This window comes from Uloborus diversus, chromosome 3, assembly GCF_026930045.1.
Source record: "Uloborus diversus isolate 005 chromosome 3, Udiv.v.3.1, whole genome shotgun sequence".
NCBI lineage: Eukaryota > Metazoa > Arthropoda > Arachnida > Araneae > Uloboridae > Uloborus > Uloborus diversus.
The window spans coordinates 176017993-176036886 of record NC_072733.1 but is presented as its reverse complement, the minus strand read 5'-3'; the positions used below and the strand labels follow the sequence as shown (position 1 = coordinate 176036886).

At 31.8% G+C, this 18894-nt stretch overlaps 1 protein-coding gene across 1 annotated transcript in view; it reads left to right on the top strand.

Moving 5' to 3' along the window:
- Nucleotides 1-18894, top strand: part of LOC129218388 (kinesin-like protein KIF3B) — a 73669-nt gene that overhangs the window by 37246 nt on the left and 17529 nt on the right. The window contains exons 14-19 of the mRNA XM_054852634.1: nt 5772-5867; nt 7085-7268; nt 7355-7447; nt 15266-15370; nt 18350-18469; nt 18554-18672. Coding sequence (XP_054708609.1) covers nt 5772-5867; nt 7085-7268; nt 7355-7447; nt 15266-15370; nt 18350-18469; nt 18554-18672 — 717 coding nt within the window. The remainder of the gene's footprint in view (nt 1-5771; nt 5868-7084; nt 7269-7354; nt 7448-15265; nt 15371-18349; nt 18470-18553; nt 18673-18894) is intronic.

Here is an 18894-nt window from a genome sequence, read left to right as displayed (position 1 = left end):
AAACATATATGTGAAGGGATTTTTAATGCATCTATAAGCACTGTATGAGTTTTCTCTAGAGCATACTTCACTCGCTGAAAATCAGAAAAACACCTCTAAATCTAAGTGATGCATATTTTCTCGCTTTGTATTGTAGCCGAAAATTTAGTGTCATAAAAGCTGAGGAAGAAAAGAATGCAATTGAAATTTTGAAAATTTTGAAATTTGATTCTTTTTAAATACAAATAGTCGAACTTTTATAATGTTAGAAATCAAATCGTTATGCTTCTCTTCTTTTCCCATTGTCTTCTGTCATAGAAAAATATTTTTATATGGAATTGATAACTAGGTTTTCATTCTTCCAAAATGAATTTTACTCCTCTAAAAATGCCAAGAAGTTTCATACTTTGCAAAAATTCCGAACTATATCGTAAGAGTGATGAATGTTCCCCCTTTTAAACTTATGCAAAATGTAAGAAGCTTGCCAATTTGTCGGCTAAACAACTTATTGGATTTAGGGATAAAACAGTAGACTAAAAGGAAGGTAATTAAGGATGCTTTGTAGTTTGCTGTTTTATATATACTCATGTAGACCAAGGCATTTTTATAGTTATTATTTATTTATTCTAACCATTTTCATTTTACTTTTTTATACATGTTTGGTTTTTAACCTTATTAAAATTTAAAAAAAACACTTCTATTTTTTATCACTGATTAATTATTTAAATATTTTGAAATAAAGTATTTTGGAAAAATGATATTCAATAAAGCTTTTGAATGTGTTAAAACTATTTTGAATAAAAATATTTATCCAGTATACTCCCAATTGTATCCACTGCTTTTCACGCTTCCAAAAAAATTTTGTTTGCAATGATTACCTGAATGTAGATCAATGCACCCATTTCAACTTGACAAGTACAAAATCTATTTTTCTACATTCCTATTTCTTACTCATCCTTCCTTTCCAATGACATTATACCTTCCAGCATCACGGAAACCTGGCTAGCCAAAAGCTAGCTTTTAGATTAACACTACTTACTGCTTTGGATCTACACTACTTATTGACTTTCATATCTACACTACTATGTGCATTTATGAGTGACCAGACCAGTCTGTTCGAAAAATCCCCAACCCCTTCCCTTCACCTTTTGGTGTAACTTAGCTTGATAAATTTCAGAAAATCTGTTTGCTGGTTTCATTTAGTATGGTGTAATCTGTTTGCAATTACGTTGCTATGGTGTGGGGTGGGAAGAGAGGTGCTCCGTCAGGTTGTCCCCTGTCTGGGGGGGGGACACCCAAAGTACAATTGCACATTTTTAAAAAATACAAAGCTAAAATGCATTTTTAAGACTACAAATTTGAACAATTTTCATGGAGGGGGGTGGGGTACCACGACATTACAGCCCCTGGTGTCACCCATGCTAGGGATGCCTTTGTTGCACATGTATAATTTCTTCAAGCTATGGTGTATATTAATATTGTTTTATACCTACTTTGTGGATTATCCACAGTTACTCTGCTACCCTATTCCAGGGATAGTCTGAAGTTGGTTTTCAGCTTGGAATTTGCTGAAATTAGAGGAAAAATTTGCTAAAACATTTTAAATTTCAAACACGGTAACAGCACCAATCACATATGTGCTTAAGACATTGTTCTCAAGTTAAATCAACTTTCTGAGCAACTACTTTTCTCTGAGGCAACTACATCTCATCTAATGTTTGGCTGCTTCTAGATGCATTAGTTAATTCTATATTTGCTCAATTTCGAGAAAAGGTCCGACCCCCTATAACAGAGGCGAAAAATACTGATCGTAACCGGTAGCAAACAGGATGAGGAAAGGCTGAGTAATAGATAACATTCTCTTTTTATCTTCAAAAATAAGCAAAACTTCTTTATTTTTTTAACTAAAACCTTATTAAATTCAAATTAACTTGAAACATCAGCTGACCTTTTGTTGGCTGTTCATAACCTTCAACCACTGCCTTGTAAATACCAACTGGCTCATAAAATTCTCTGTGATAACAGTAGATAGTTGCACTGCATTCATGGGCCACAGCAGCATCAGTTTTACCTTCCTAAATGGTTTATTTTAAAAATCCAAAGTTATGACTGTCTGTTACTGGTGACCTTACCCTATTAAGATTTGCATTGTCTTTTTTTTCCCTTTTATTTATTCATTTTTTCTTTTTCATGAAATTCAATTTACAGTTATACTTTTCAAGTTATGTATCTTAACAATGTACTGCACAATGTACAGGTCTAATTTTTTTTAGGGAAAAATGTTGCAATTTTTTTTATGTATTTGTTTTGAAAGCAGAAGAATTAGTTTGTTTTAGAAAGAAGGACAGCTGAATTTAACATTTAATCCTATAATATGGAATATTTGAAATAAAATGTGAGAGTTACTTTGGGCTTATTTGATTTTGCTAGAGTCAGTAACCTAAGAAATGCTTGGCCTTAGGACTTCAATGTGTTCAGATTTATGATGGGAAATTGGAACAGTGGAAGTAAACAAACTTGCATATTAGTAAGGGCGGTCAAGATTATTTACTATTGTGGTTGGAAAAGTCATTTCTAGGAAGCAATGATCCAAAAACAGCACAATAACAGCACTTTCTGCTTTTTTGTACACAGCTTTCAAGAAATAAGTTAATAAATTTGTGTGCATATATATTTATATATTCAGTGTCACCCTGATTTAATGATTTTCAAAGGACTGGAAAAATTTATTGTGAAATCAAGGATATCGTTAAATCAAAGAGGATAGACATTTAACACAGTCAAATCTGGACCAGTACAAGGATCCGGCAAGGATCCGGACCAGCATCATTAAATTGAGAAAATTGTTAAATCAGGTGTCGTTAAATCAAAGTTATACAGGGTGTTTCCGTTCAATATTTCAGAACTCCTAAATAGGGATGGGGTGCATCATGACGACTCGAAATCATATAGCAATATGGTGTTGGAAATGCTTTTATGACCCGAAAAATTTGAGATATGCGAGTAGTATTCCAGAGTGTTCTGAGCTCCATGCGCCGAAGATGCAAGCTGTGCATTGCAGCCGGTTGAAAAAACTTCGTACACTTACTTAAATCCCTTGTAATTTTCTTTTTTTATGCGTATTATCAAAAAGTTTTTTTTCGGTCTTTTTTTATAGTGCTTCTGTGTTCATAATCTCTTCAGGAAAACATTTCTGACCAGGGCTGTGGAGTCGGAGTCGGACTGATTTTGGGGTAAAGGAGTCGGAGTTGTTAGAAAACATGCCGACTCCGGGCTTCTTTTTTCTTTCCCTTTCACTGACTCTCCTTGCATTTTTTTAAAAACTGACTACCAATTGGTTTGATTACATGTACAAAAAGATACTTATGAGAAAATAACTGCCATTTTGGCAATCAGCTTGCTATAGTGCTTACCGAACTTTCTGTAGCCGTCCCCTAGTTTGCTTGCTTTTTATCTTAACTAATAGCAACTATCAGCAAACGGTTTTGTTGCCTAACATTTTCAAGTAATCACTTTCAAATAAAAATAGAAATATAGTGTTTTGTTCAATCTCAGTTATAAAATAGTAAAAGAAACGTAACAAATTAGTAAGTCGAGGCCCGTAGCTAAGGTTGAAACGTTTAAGGGTGATCGGCAAATTCAAAGAAGGTCTGTTGCAAAAGCACGAATCCAAAAGATTCGATGAGATAATCTTAATGTTTTTTTCTTTATTAAGACTATTTCTATAAGCTTGGTTCTCACTAAAAAGTATGGAACAAAATAAGTGTAAATGACTTCTTGATTACAACACTCAATAATTGCAGTTAATCTTAAAATCTTCATATTAAGGTTAATTCTAAAGCAACCAATAAAATTTAAATTAAAAATTTAGCGAAGAAGAAATATAGGTATAGTAAAATCTATTCGTACAAATTTGTATACCGCCGTATTTTGTGTAAAATTAGCTCCTGACGTATATGCAGGCCCGTGCCAAGCCTGATCGGCGCTGTCGTGCAAATGTCTTTTGAGCGCCTTTATGATGTGGCGTCCTGCGAAAATGTAGGTAATACCCAGAAACAGGTTTTTTAGATAAATATGAAGTGGGGGGAAAAACGTTTGGCATTTAATTTATTTAAAAAAAAAAACATTGCGTAAAAATGTTCTAAATTTTGAATTACAGTGTATGTTTTTACTTCATATCTCGAAGATATTTCGAATTCAAGTAGCTCCTCTGATATGCTAATGTGTTTTGGTTAAAGAAAATATTTTAAATGTCAAAGTTAGCGCCGCTCTAAATATCTCTCTAATCTCTAATTGATGTATAATTAAACACTTTTATGCCTGTTAAACCATGACAACAGGGTACTACTCATTATATTCAGTAAGTTACAAACATTAGCCAGGGCTAAGGCAGAAATACATGAAAATACACCGCCAGTTCAGTCATTTCCAGCCGAGGACTGCAGTTTCGTGCTTATTAGCACTCTTCAGCCCGGCATAGGAAAGTGACTGAGCTGGAGATGGAAAAACCTCTTAAGGAAGCCAAGAATGCCAAGTAAACTGATAGCTAATATATAATTAGCTCAAACCAGATGAGTGACCGAAACAATGGTTCGGTTCGACTCGAACATTGAAGGCAAGGCGTGGTATATTCAGTAAGTTACACCCATTAGCCAGGGCTAAGGCAGAAATACATGAAAATACACCGCCAGCTCAGTCACTTCCAGCTGAAGACTGCAGTTTCGTGCTTATTAGCACTCATCAGCCCGGCCCATGCCTTGCCTTCAATGTTCGAGTCGAACCGAACTGTTAGTGTCGTGTTTTATTCTAACTGAAAGCTAAAGAAATGAATATTGTCACATTCTAATGCAGTATTTTATTTAATGGCCTATAATTAAAGGTGTTTAGCGTAAGTAACGTCGCGAAAGTGCGGGAAACGCCGAAAACCAGATTCGCGAATTTCCCGGCTAGTTAGTTGATCGTGAAATCTAGAAATCCATTAAATGCAAGACTAATAAGGCTGAAAGAACTCATAAATCAAATGTCTGTTGATATTAATGAAAGGCAAAAGCATTAGTTATCAATAACTACGAAAATCACAAACACAAAACCTTTAGAAATTTTTTAAAAAAATAATAATAAAACGCGATCAAGAAAGCGAATTCTTTTATACACATAGGAGAGGTTCAAAAACATATTTTTTACCCTTCCCTTCAATTTCTTGCGTTTCAAAACATCGAAAAGTGATGGATTTTTTTTTCCTTTTCCAAACAGAATGTGAGAATTTTCAGGTATTAGGAATAACCTAAGTTTTTTAGTGTTTAAATTATTCTCTCACTATTCGTTTTTAATATTTCAATATTCATAAGCATTTCTGAACTGTTTTCTTCTTATTTTAACATGCTTAACTATTTATTATAGTAATTTAAGTTTTACAAACAATTGGCCAATAGCACTTTTTAGCGATCCAGAAAACCAGGAAATTCAGATATCCGTGATAGCGATGGTCCCAAACTTCTCGGATAATTGGTTCTCTACTGTATATATATATATATATATATATATATATATATATATATATATATATATATATATATATATACATATATATAAGTGTATATATATATATATATATATATATAGGTTACTTAGTTTTGCTGCATTGCACATGTATGGGTTTTTGATGTGGTCTTTACAATATTTTTCACTTTTATTATAATTATTATATATATATATATATAGATATATATTGATAGATATTTGTAGAAACATATTGAATAATAATTTTCCTGATACTTATCTTTTTTCTGTAGATATGCAAATCGAGCCAAGAATATCAAAAACAAACCTGTTGTCAATGTTGATCCGAAAGATGCAGTTTTACTTCAATATCAACAAGAAATAAAACGGTGATGTTTATTCTTTTTTTTGTTTTAAAACTAAATCATAGTGGGCAAATTTACTATCTTTGGGGAACATGGGGGAAATGTAGATGTATCCTCCCGATTTTTTTTTTTCAAGCTGATTTATTAAGCATGCTATTTTAAGCTTTTTTGAAACTTCATGTAGAGGAGAATTCTGGGACTCCTCCATAACATTTTTAAGATTACAGTTTTAAAATTTTTTGGCGCTCTAAAATGATGAAAAGGTGGGAGTGTGGAGGGCTTTTCGTACTCAAAGTTCCAAAATAGGTGTCTTGAAATTGCAAATTTAGGCCATCTTTGGTGAACAAAGCGGAAGAAGGTCAATGATTTCTCCCCAAAAGATTTAAAAAGGGTATTAAAAGTACTATTTTAGACTATGTTTAGGTGATTTAACAGGGGAGGGGTTTGGGTACTCTTCGTCAAAAAGTTTTTGAAGTTGAAACAATAAAAATGTTATTTTAGGCTATTTTTGAGTCATTTATGGGAGAGGAAATTCGTGAGTTCCCCCTGCTGAAAAAATGTCAAAACTGAAGTCAAAAACTCATAGGCCATTTTTAGAGATCCACTGGTTCAAGAGTTCTTCCTTGATATTTTTTGATGCTGAAGTATTAAAAATACTATTTTAAGCTCTCTTTGGATGTCTAAAGGGGAAGATGATTTGAGGGCTCTTCCTTTCGCAACTTTTTCAAAACGAAAGTCTTAAAAACCCAATTTTAAGCTATATTTTAGCTATGACTGTGGGTTGGGGGATGCTCTCCTCCCCTAAAACTTTTAGCAACTCAAGTTTTAGAAGGGAAGTTTTAGTGGGGAGTGCTGTAGTTAGAAATTTTGAAATGTGAAGCACATTCCTTTGCTCAATGACTTTTTTCTGTCTTACTAAATGAATAAACGAATCATTTTAACCAATTTTTCCCCTTACATATTTGCAGCCCCTAAACTTTTTTCATGTTTTTACTATTTATTTTAGTGTCTTTTCAATGTTTAAAAGAGTGTAAAAAGCTTCATGTGTCTAAGTACCCTAGATATATAAGCTGGAAGCAGATAAGAAACCAGGCCTTAGGAGAAATCAGGGAACATTTTTAATTTTTAAAGGAAAGTTATTTTTCTTACCTTACTGATGAGCAAATTCTAATTGAGTGTAGAATTTTTGTTTGAGATTTTCTTTATTGTACAATTTGAGAAAAGGTTGTATTTCTTTTCAGGCTAAAATCCCAGTTGGCTCTAAAAGAAGCTAAGAGAAAGAAGAAAAAAGAAACTGCCAAAATTATAGAAGAAGAAGTCATTGATGTTTTAGAGCCATCAAGTGCAGAAGTAGTCAAAAAAATGGAAAATTTGCTTCAAGAAGAACGAGTAGCATATTTGAATGAACAAAACCTTGTGTCAGAAGTAAGTATTAATAAAATCAGAAATTTCTATCTGCTTCAATGTAGTTCAGGTTGAAAAAAGATCTTTTGATTTTCTTTTATTTTTAGGCAAAAGAAAAAATTCTGAGAGACATAAAAGCAAAGGATGAAGAGCTGCGCCTTGAAAACGAAGCTAAGGAGAAAATTAAAAGTCAACTGCAGGTTGTAATTCCTCCTACTCTTTCTTCTCATGAAAAAGGGAGATCTATGTTTGTACTGTAAAATATAAATTACCCCATTAGAATTGATAAGGGAACTTTATAACGGAATGATTTGGTGCTTTTCATTTATATCTTAATAGCTCCAGAAAAATTTCATATCCCCATGACCCTCTCCCCCCCCCTCTAAAATGTTAGCATGTATTTGCCCCTAGCTGAGTGAAGATATAAAGTGATACAATTCCATTCAACCATATAGCATTAAAATTTAGACCTTTTTGTTGTTTAAATGTGTACATAAAATTTTGTTATTTATTATTCATAAACAATGGCTTTTTGTATATTTTTTAAAATTATCAAAGTTCAAAGCATATTTTTGCACATAAAGCAGCATTAAAATTTTTACAGTAGAAAAAAAGATGAAATGAGATTTGTACTGCCTCCCCCCCCCCCCAGAGTTCTGAAGGGTCATATAAGTCATACATACATTCTCAGTGAAAAAAAAGAAAAAAAAAACCTAGAAATTATATTATTTTTATTGTTTTTGTTTTACTGTTTTTCAATGTCAAAGTTTGCTAAATTATTTTATTTATCAGACAAAAACTATTACTGCTACTACTAATTATCCATGTATTTAAAAAGAAACAGGAGTGATCTGCCAGAAAAAAATATTTGCTATGATATTCTAATAATGTTGAGTTTTGTATGGGAAACCATCTGAAACCTCCATGACCAAATTTCAGTCAGTTTTGTCTCGTTAGTTGGGATCTTAGTCTCATATCTTAGTTTGATTGTACACATTAGAAATGTTAATGTTTAGCTGTGTTTGATCTTGTTTCGAGTTTTATATTGAGTAAAAATAAAGAAAAAATATAGAAATCAGTAAAACTTGGATTTTTAGACATGATATAATCTTAAATTTTTTTTAGCAAGAAGCCTTTTAGGTTCATTTAGTGATTAAGAGTGAAACTATCACTGGGCTGCCCCGTAATGAATTTTTTAAACTGATAAATTCCTTAACTTGGGGTTTTTAATTAAAGTACTCTGCATTTCATGTATGAAAAACTTTTAAATTTATTCACTGTAATTCTTTTACTGGCATAAAAAAGGCCCTTTATTTAAGATGTAATTTAATACTTATTCAGTATAACTAATTAATGCAGCATAGTTATTCCTGTCCAATAGCTATTCAGAATATTTGTTTTTCAGAAAAATGTTTTGTTCTTAAAATAGGTTTCAGAATATAAATAACTACTAAAAACTGTGTCTTTGGAAGAGGAACATTATTTTGTTTAACCCTCTTTTAGCTATGTCCTCTGTTCTACCCTACTTTTATGTGCATGTAACACTTTTCCAGGCTTTGCAATGTTTGCCAATTTCAATCGAACTGAGCTACTTGCATAGCTTTTTTGTTACCATTTTTTACCAACAATTATGCTATTAAAAGGATCCTTTTTGTTGATTTATGTGACAAAAATATTACAGATGTCAGCAGATTATAAACTTCCTCTTTTCTTTTTAAATGGATTGTTTTGGCTGACAAATGTTTGCAGTAATGCTAAAACTCACTGGATTAGCGTTAAATGCATCAACTGCAAGATTATAAATTGCTCTAATATTCTAGTGCAGTGCTTCTCAGTTTCTTTAGAAATTGAATTGAAGTTCATGAATGTTAGTGATTATTATGACGAGCAAGTCCCAAGCTTTCACTTATTATGACAGAGAAAGTTATGCCTGCCTTTAGGGAAAGTGATGCTTTTTATTCAGGTAGAATCCATTTCATTCAACAAGGGGTGTAACATGATGGTCTCGAATTTTTTTGAATTTAACGTATGTTAAAATTGATAAAAAATTAAGAAATACTTTTTTTTTGTTTTGCCCGAAAAAATTCCTGAGCCGAGATGCAGGCCGCCAAAGATGACGGTCCGATCATGATTTATCACTTGGGATTTTCGTCAAAATTTGTAAAGTACAGTATCTCAGGAATGGTAGAACATGTTTTATCGCGGTTTGTTTTATTTAAAAGGATATTTTTTTGTTTAAAAACATATGCAACATTTTGAAATATGTGCTTTAGTTTTTTTTTCTACAGTCTTTTTTTTTTAATTTAAAATAATTTTTTTCATTTTTCTTAAAAATGCAAATTTCAAAAATTTTCAATTTTTTTTACAGCTTATTAGTACCACTGAGAACTACGTTCCCTGAAAACGAGAGCTTCCACTTTTTTGTTTAACAGATTTTAGAGGCATTTGAAAAAATGAATTTTTAAGGAACTCTTTATGTAATGGCAGACTTGAAAATTAAAAAAAAAATTTTTGCATCAAGTGGTCTGAGAACATTTTTAACTCAGTCATATAGCAAAACTTTCATTTTGAGTCGCCATTTTATCCAGGATATTGAATTCAGTGAGAACAAGATGGCATTGTACTTAACGATTCTCTCGGTGCCGCGATGAAAGGTTGAGTGGGGAAATGCAGCAAATCGGCTGGAAGCTGCATTCTTGTTTTCATAAAAAATAAAACTTCTGGATAAAGTGGAGACTCAAAATGAAAATTTCGCTACATAACTTAATTAAAAGTGTTCTCTGGCCATTTGTTGCATAATTTTTTTTTTTGAATTTTTAGGTCTGCCATTACATAAAGAGTTCCTTAAAAACCCTCATTTTTTTTTTCAAATGCCTCTAAAATATGTTAAACGAAAAAGTGGAAACTCTCCTTTTCAGGGAACATAGTGCTCAGTGGTACTAATAAATTGTAAAAAAATGAAAATTTTTTTAATTGGCATTTTTGAGAAAAATCAAAAAAATTATTTTAAACTTTTTTTTTCAAAAGACTATAAAAAAACTAAAGCACATATTTCAAAATGTTGCATATGTTTTTTAAACACAAAAAAATATCCTTTTAAATAAAACAAACTGCTACAAAATATGTTCCTACGTTCCTGAGATAATGGACTTGAAAAATTTTGATGAAAATCCCAAGTGAGAAATCATGACAGAACTGCCATCTTTGGTGGCCTGTATCTCGACCCTGGAAATTTTTTGGTCAAAAAAAAAAAAAAAAAAAGTAGTTCTTAATTATTTATGAATTTTAACATGTGTTAAATTCAAAAAAATTCCGAGACCATCATGTAAGTTTATTATACCACCATACTAAGTTTTTAAAGCAAAATCTATCTTTTTGTTTTTCAACAAAAATCTCCTAACTTCAACTATGACTGAAAATAAACAAGGGGGCTCCTTTTTATCATGGAAAATAAAATTTGATGTTATTACTACCACATGTTAATGAGGGATGGCATTTTGTGTTTAGGTAACGGAGGTGAGAATTTATTGTGTGATATGACTGCATTTCCTAATTGAATGGTAACGATGTTTATGCAATCTTTAATTATTACTTTAATACCACTTCCGCTTACTAATTACAATACATCTCTTTAAAATAAAAATGTCATCATGGGCATACAAAACATCTGCAATATTCATAAAGCTGTTGTTTGTAAATTTACATCTATTCATTTCTGTGTTAAACATTGGTCATACAAAAGGGTAAAAGTATGTTTTGGGCTTGCTCACTACATCATATTAAGCTAATTTTGTTGTTCAGGTAAAAGTTAGCTAAATATGTACATTAAGGTGGGCCGAAAAAAATTGAATTTCTAGAGCACAGAGAGGAAAATTTGTGACTCTCTAACACTAATTACTGTGCAAAATTTCGTGACTCTGAGTTAATGTCTTCTGCTCTGGCAAGAGACTTGAAATTTTGAGATAAAAAAAAAAAAATCAAATAAAGACAAAATTTACAAAATACTTTCAATTCCGCTGAAATTTAAGCTTTTGTGTATGACACCCTAACACAAACTATTGCGTAAAATTGAGTTAATTTTTTCTGCTCTCGCAAGATTCCTGAATTTTGATAATTTTACATTTAATTCCTTAAATACAGTCGACTTCCGCTACAACAGGATCCGACTTACACGAAATGGCTATAACGCGATTTTTTTATCAGTAAAGAATTTTAGGCCTAACGCGAATTCCTCACCCGCAACGCGAAATTTTTCGGTGGGAAATCGTGTTGTGTAAGTATTGACTTTAATTGGATACAGTTTTTTTTCCTGAATATAGACCTTCATCCCTCTCGCATCACTGAAAGCGGAAGTTCCTGCACCGTACTAGTCTGAACAACGCTTATACAAATAACTACTCCTTATTTTTCGTTTATTTTTTCATTCTAAATGAGAAATTTGATGAAATATAAGACATCTAAGAGAGCTGTTTCATATAAAGTTTGTGAAGATAGAAGTAAAAAGTTGACAATTAAAGAAAAGCTAAAGCTTCTTGATGCTAAAGCATTTTGAAAAGCTGAATCTCAACTAAAAAATTCGTTGATGGTAACACAACAATTAGGTATGAGTGAATCTTCCGTATTCCATGCATACAATTAAAAGTCAAGAAAAGGGAAACTATAAAAGTTTACCGAGTAATGTTTTAGTAAAATGCAAAAAATTATGAAAATGGAAGCTGCTCTTGTATTTTTTATTAAAGAAACCAGGAAGAGGTGTGTTGCCATAGATGAAAACGTTATGAAAACATTAGTGAAGCAACTGTAGCTTAAACTGTAACAACAACAAGCTTAAAAATATATTAGATTAACAGTTTGATTACACAGCACAATTCATTATCATCTTCACTTTTTTAAGTTACAAATATCATTACTGGATCTACTCTTCAGTACAACATTATGTGTTATGTGCATTAGATTTTCTTACTGTATACTGTACGCACCGAATACTGGTTAATTTTATGTCTTTCTTTCCCATTGATCATTGATTTTGTGTGTGCATTGTAGCAGTATTTAACGTTATATAAAACTTTTTTTAAAATATTAGTAAACATTCAGTTCTTTATGTAAGAAACAGTAATGTATAGTTACGAAATGGTTTTCTAATGGTTAAGGGGTTGTTTACAAGTGTCTAAAATGATTGGATACATTTATAAAAGTTTTTACACTTACCCTTTTCAACAACGCGAAATTTCGACTTAAGCAAAATGTCTTGAAATGCATCCCTCGCGTAAGTCGGGACTCAACTGTACGAGTGACACATTACAAAGTAGCTTCATACCTAATGCTCTGCAATACTTCAAATATTTCATCAGATCAACGGCATAAGACCATCCCTTGAACCAGGTCCTTCCTCTAAGGGGTTAGGGTGAAGGGAGTCAATGACTCCCCCTCCCCTTGTTTTAAAAAACTAACGTTTTTACATATAAGTGGGCGTGGTTTTGTAGTTTTTCATAAAATTTCATTGAGTTCATGCCTTTTATCCCCCCTCCCCCGGAAAAAACGAAAAAAGAGGGTTGCCTTGAACTGAAATAGGCTTTAGTTCGTTGTTTATGCGGGGAAAATCATAAGGAAATCACGTGGTTTAAATATTTATTAGAAATTTTCTGTTGTATCTGATGCATATTTCAAAATATTTTCTATTCACTAGATTAAAAGCTGGAATCATTCGCCAATTGGAGCAAAAGCTTTGCAGACCCTTCCAGTGGGCTATTTTCTTTTAAATCTTAACGAACTCTCATTGCGGAATCTTTTCCAGTTTGTTGATGGTTCAACGTCAGTCAGGCACCAAATCTTACTCCAGTAAAATTAGAAAAGTGTAACATTGTTGATTTTAAGCCATTTGGATTGCAAGTTGACCCGAAGATATTGAGTAAAGACCTACAAAATTTATTACCAATGTCACATTCCGTAAAATAAGGCATATGCTCTCCTTATCTTACTAACTGCCATCTGGGTGTGCTAAATATGTCTCGCTGTCTGAAAACAGATAATAGAATATTGAGATTGTACACTTCAACTATAAAAGCACCAACTGAGTTTCAAATCTTGTTCAAGTTTATTAATGTATATGGGCCATTCTCCAGAAAACGTAACCTTTAAATGTGCAAATATTTTAAAATTTCAAAACCTTTTGTTTTTTTTTTCAATCTTGCATGAAAGTATTACCTACTAGAAGTAACCATAAACAATGGCCCAGCTAAGTTCTAATTATTTTACTCATAAATAAAAAAATTAAAAAATGCCTAGTTCACGGAAATTTTAAAAAAAGAAAAAAAACTTTTAATATTTAAAAATTGAGGCCAATTTAATGTCAAAGTAGTAGTTTTGTTAAATGTGCAAACATTCAGTTATTTTAATGATTAGTGGGGATATAATATTAAACTCTTTTAATTAAAGTACGGTTTAATTAGTAGTTTCAAATGTATGTTAAAAAATAGTTTTTAGTAAATTTGAGGATATATTGGCAATTTATAATTTTGGTAGAATGCTTATTATTGATGTATTTCCCCTCCATCAGTTATTTTTACCTCAGAAATAATGACATTAATAAGGTCTGACACAGAGGCGAGATTCACCGAGGTGAGGATCTTTCCCTTAATATATGCCTAATAGATACATTCTTCATATGGAAAATCTTTTTCTTCGTTGCTACAATCTGCACATGTTAAGCATATAAAAACAGGTTCACTTCATTTTTTACATTAATTGACATCCCTGAAATTCAAGTTCACGAGGTGAGAAGTCAGAATAGCCACACTAAGATTTTAAAGCAAACTTTATCTTTTTGTTTTTCAACAAAAATCTCACTACTTCAACAATGGCTGGAAATAAACAAGGGCACTCCCTTGTATCATCTTGTGAAAGGAATAATCAGTAAATAAGTATATACTTTTAATTAAACAAGTTATTAAGCAACATAAACAGTCACACAAGGTGTGTGACATCCCACAGAGTTGAGAATTCACATGTTGTGAATGAAAAATATATTGAAACAAAAATTATTATTAAAAAAATGTTGGCAGGTTGAAATAGATATATTTTTGATAAAATTAAACATCATTGTTAAATGAATTGTTCCGTAAAGCTTTTACTGTAACAGGCATGTGATAGAAAAGTTATACTTTTTGAAAAATGACCCATATGTTATATTGTTTGCCAGGATGGTTTCATGTTTAAGAAAACTGATTTGAACACCTGCATTTTGATTTTTTGCATTCAACATGAACCCTTCGATATTTCTCATCTTTACAACTGATCCATCACTGCATGCGCGTGTGCAGTCATAACACTGAATCCTGTTGCTTTTTATAAATTTAGCTGTAACACAGAATATTTCACTACCCATTGCATGATGAGAAAGTTCTTTGCAGAAAATAAAATGTTCTTGAATGCTGTCCTCATCAGCAAAAATAGTGCACCTTTTATATCAGTTGATTTGTCAACTTGAAATTAAAAAAAAAACATCTACTTGTAGTTTATCAACCATTGTTTTAAATTTACCCTGTCATGTCATTAATTAGTCGCCGGATAACATTGTTTGGAATTGGCACTTTGACCACTTCATTCACTGCATCAGAACCTATCTTTCCCTGCACGATTTCTTTATATGTTGGTAAAATAAATTTTCATACCGTTGGTATTAATTTAGTGAAACTAGCAACAATTGATGAAACTAGGAACATTATATGTGATTTCTTGCAAAGGTAAAATAGATATTCTTCCTTATTCTACAACTCTGAAAATACTGCAGCACACTAAGGACCTTGTCGCGACACACCAGTGTGCTGAAGTACACCGGTTGAGAAGCACTGTTCTAGTGTGAGGTTTATGAATTGTCAAAAATAGCAATTTTTTATGGGACTGATAGCTAGAAGATCATTTTTTTTAAATTCCTGTTTCTTTACATTTCTGTGCAAATGTTTGCTAAAATTTTCCAATGCATGATATAATACTTATAATTGTGTATTTTTGTTTCAAAGGAACTTGAAGCTAAATTATTGTGTGGTGGAAAAAATATCCGGGATCACACGAATGAACAGCAACAAATTTTAGAGAAGCAACGTCAAGAATTAGCTGAACAAAAGGTATTTATTGTTGGAGTTTTGCTACCTTTACACCTTTGCCAAAGGCTATAATTGCCAAGACATAGCATGTGAGACACCAGTCTAGGAGAGCATGTATATGGACTCTCAGTGAATGTATAGCTTTCTAAAGTCAGACATATGATTTTTTGTATTGTGACGAAATTCCAATTTTTGCAACAATTTCGAAAAGTAAAAGTTTAATATCAACCAACTTTCAGAGATTTTTTTCCTCCCTGAAAAAATGATTGTTATCCAAGCACTATTTTAAAAATACATTTTTGAAAAAATAATAACCTCTTGCAATGAAATACTTATGAAAAATAAATAAAAAGAAAGATTCATTTTTCATGCTAAATTTTGCATTTTTGTTTCTATTCTTCATTACACAAGATAGGTTGATCACCAGTGTTGCAATTTTAATATTTCCTATTCCTATTCAGAGTCACAACTGACTACAACTGTATTTATGTCGAGGACTGCATACTAAGTGCCTTGCCTCCATTATTTTATATACCGATAGATGGCAGCACCATCACCGGATCGAACAGTTAATGAGAATTTAGAACTAGTCCAGAAGCTAATAGCTACCTGGTGCTAGCACCCCCAGAGGTATCGTTTCACTTGGAGGACATTGGGACCACGAGCATATTTAACGTCGCCCAGTCCCCTTTAATGACGACGGTGGGTCTTCGACCATCGAGGTTCGAACCCAGGAACCTCCGGCCCCGAATCCGACCCTCTACCAATCGGGCTACCACTGCCCAAATTTTATTATTTAATTTATATTTTAACATAAAGGTATCTTTTTTCTGCATGAAGTAAAATGATTTAAATTCATGCAGCAAGTCTTACTGACTTTTTTTTCCAATATTGATTCAAGTCCGATTAAAACCGAAACTTATTTTTTATTCATTGATTTAATTTTTTAAAATTTGATATTTTCTTTATGACAAATACTGTCAAGATAAGTAAAAGTTGACACCAGTAATGCTGCAAGTGATATCAAAAAGAGTTAAGAAATATAGAGAGAAAAGGGGAAAAGCACATGTGAGAATTTTTCCACCCCCTTTTTTATTTCAAAAAATATCTGTTTATCTCATTAGGAAAAGTGGAGAACACTGTACACTATCCCCCCTCCCTCCGAACATTTTTTTAAAAGTAATATGCTCTAAAAGATCTTTAAGATGTATCTTGTAATATAAAATTTCATTCAATTAAAGAACAAAGGAAATGCATCAGTACTTGGGTATAAACTGTCTCAAGTTTTAAACATTTCTACACATCTTTCATGATCAATTTTACAATTAAAAATCATTTTGTAATGTACAAAGCTGTGAATTTTTCCTGTTCTGTTTGTTTTTGTACATTTCAAAACCAAAATACAGAAAAATATCCTTGTAGAATAACAAAAGATATTTGTATTTTCTTTGCTGAGCTATGTTCGCTTGCACTATTTGTAGTATAGATATTTTAATTTGGGTTAAGAACTGTTGTTGTAAGTTTGAAATTTTTTATGCATTTTAAGTGCTTCTCGTTTTGTATTTTTAGACCATCCTTACATCATAATGAAATATGTATGAAGAGGCTTGTATTTCCTTTGCTAAGATAATTTGCTTGCTCTTTCTGGAGCATAATTAAGATCGTAACAGCTGATAATAATATTTGCATTAAGTGTGACTGATCTGCAATATTGTGTTTAGGGGCAGATTTAAAAAAAATATTTCTAGAGATGGCATCAAGGAGTAAAATGAAGTTCTCCCTTCTAATGTCTTTCACAACTAATTACTTATAAAAGGTTTTTTAGGTCATTTTGAATAAATTATTCTATTTAAGAGTACTGAAAAAATATATACAAATTTATTTCATGTGCAATATATTTAAGACATTTAAGCCAAGTAATTACTGAGCCCTACACATTATTAAGTAATGAGAAACATTTATCATAATGATTAGAACACAAGGACTGTGTTTGTAAATATACACCCATAACCTTCTGCTGAGGTTTTATAAGTTTATATTTTTCCCATTATAGGAGTCGGTCAATCCTTATTCCATTGAGAGCAAACTTGGATTGAGCACACTAAGAGCATCATGTTAGTAAGAAAATCACAACCTGTCAAGTTTTATTGAAATATTCAATAACCATTCTTTGTAAATCTGTAAATAAGTGCTATTCTCCAGAGGTGCCAGCTCAAAGGAGATCATCTCTAAATTTAAACTCTCAGAGTGTATGCTGTGGTTGGGGGGGGGGGGGGTAATGTGCAATAAAATAAGACAGCAAAAGAAAGAACTCTTTTTATTTACAAAAAATGTATAATTTTTGACCAGCAGTTTCGAGAATTAATAGCAATTATCGTATTATAGCATCAGCTGAATAATGCTCCCTCCTCCTGAGTGAAAATCCATTGATGGTGAATTCTCAAAATGCCTAGCCTATTCAGCTTTTTTTTACCAACTGTACTTCTTAGTCATGTTTTAATGAGTTAAAGTGAGCACTCTATTGTACATTTTAGCAGGACTGTGAAAGCCTTGCTCTACATAGAATATTGATAAAATTTAATCATAAGGCCAATTGTTTACACACATCTGAAAGTCTACTTATACAGAGATATATAGTTGGAATCCTATGTTAACATGTTATTTATTATTGATTTCTAGAAATAGGTATCTAACTTTACGAGGAAACTAAAAAATCTCTGAATAATCTTGATTTTCCCAAAAATCAGTATTAAATTACCAATGCCATTAATGACTTGTAAAATAACAAAAAATTTTCTGTATGTTCATAATGATTGTAATTGTTTTCTGTTGATATAACCAGCAATAAATTTTTGTTGCATAATATAAATAAATATAGAGTTGTAAAAATGATGATGTTGATATTCTTTCAAGAGCTTAGTCAGTCTTCAAATTACTTTAGTTAAAATGCTATTTTTGTCTTATCAATTTCAATTTCAAATGAAATATTTTGGCTTTTAGTGCAGGGAACGAGAAATATTGAAAAAGCTTCATGAGGAAGAAGAAAGCACTATTGAGAAGAAAGGAACATATGACTCCCTGCAGCAAGAAGTGGAAGTCAAAACAAAAAAATTGAAAAAAGTACTTTGATTTTTAATTGAAATTTGTTTACAGATAAAATATTAATGTAAATGGCTTTAATAATCCAATAATTAAAATTTTCAGTTATTTCAACGCTTGCAAGCTCTGAAGGAAGATATCAATGATGAGCAGGAAATCAACTCATTTGAAAGACAGGAAAAAGAAGGGACCATTGAAACATTAACGAGAGATTTAAAACTATCGTAAGTTTTTTTAAAGCTGCATTTTCTATTTGCAGCTAGATCTTCTAAATACAAGGGTTATTCAGAAACTAAGGTCAGTTTACTTATAAAACATGGAACATTACAGATTTTTTCAAAAAACTTTATTTTTTAAATTCCTTACATGTGTTTCTTATTTTTCTACATAGCTTCCAGGTTTGTTTAAACATTTGTCATAACGTTCTACATGCTTCTGTATGCCTA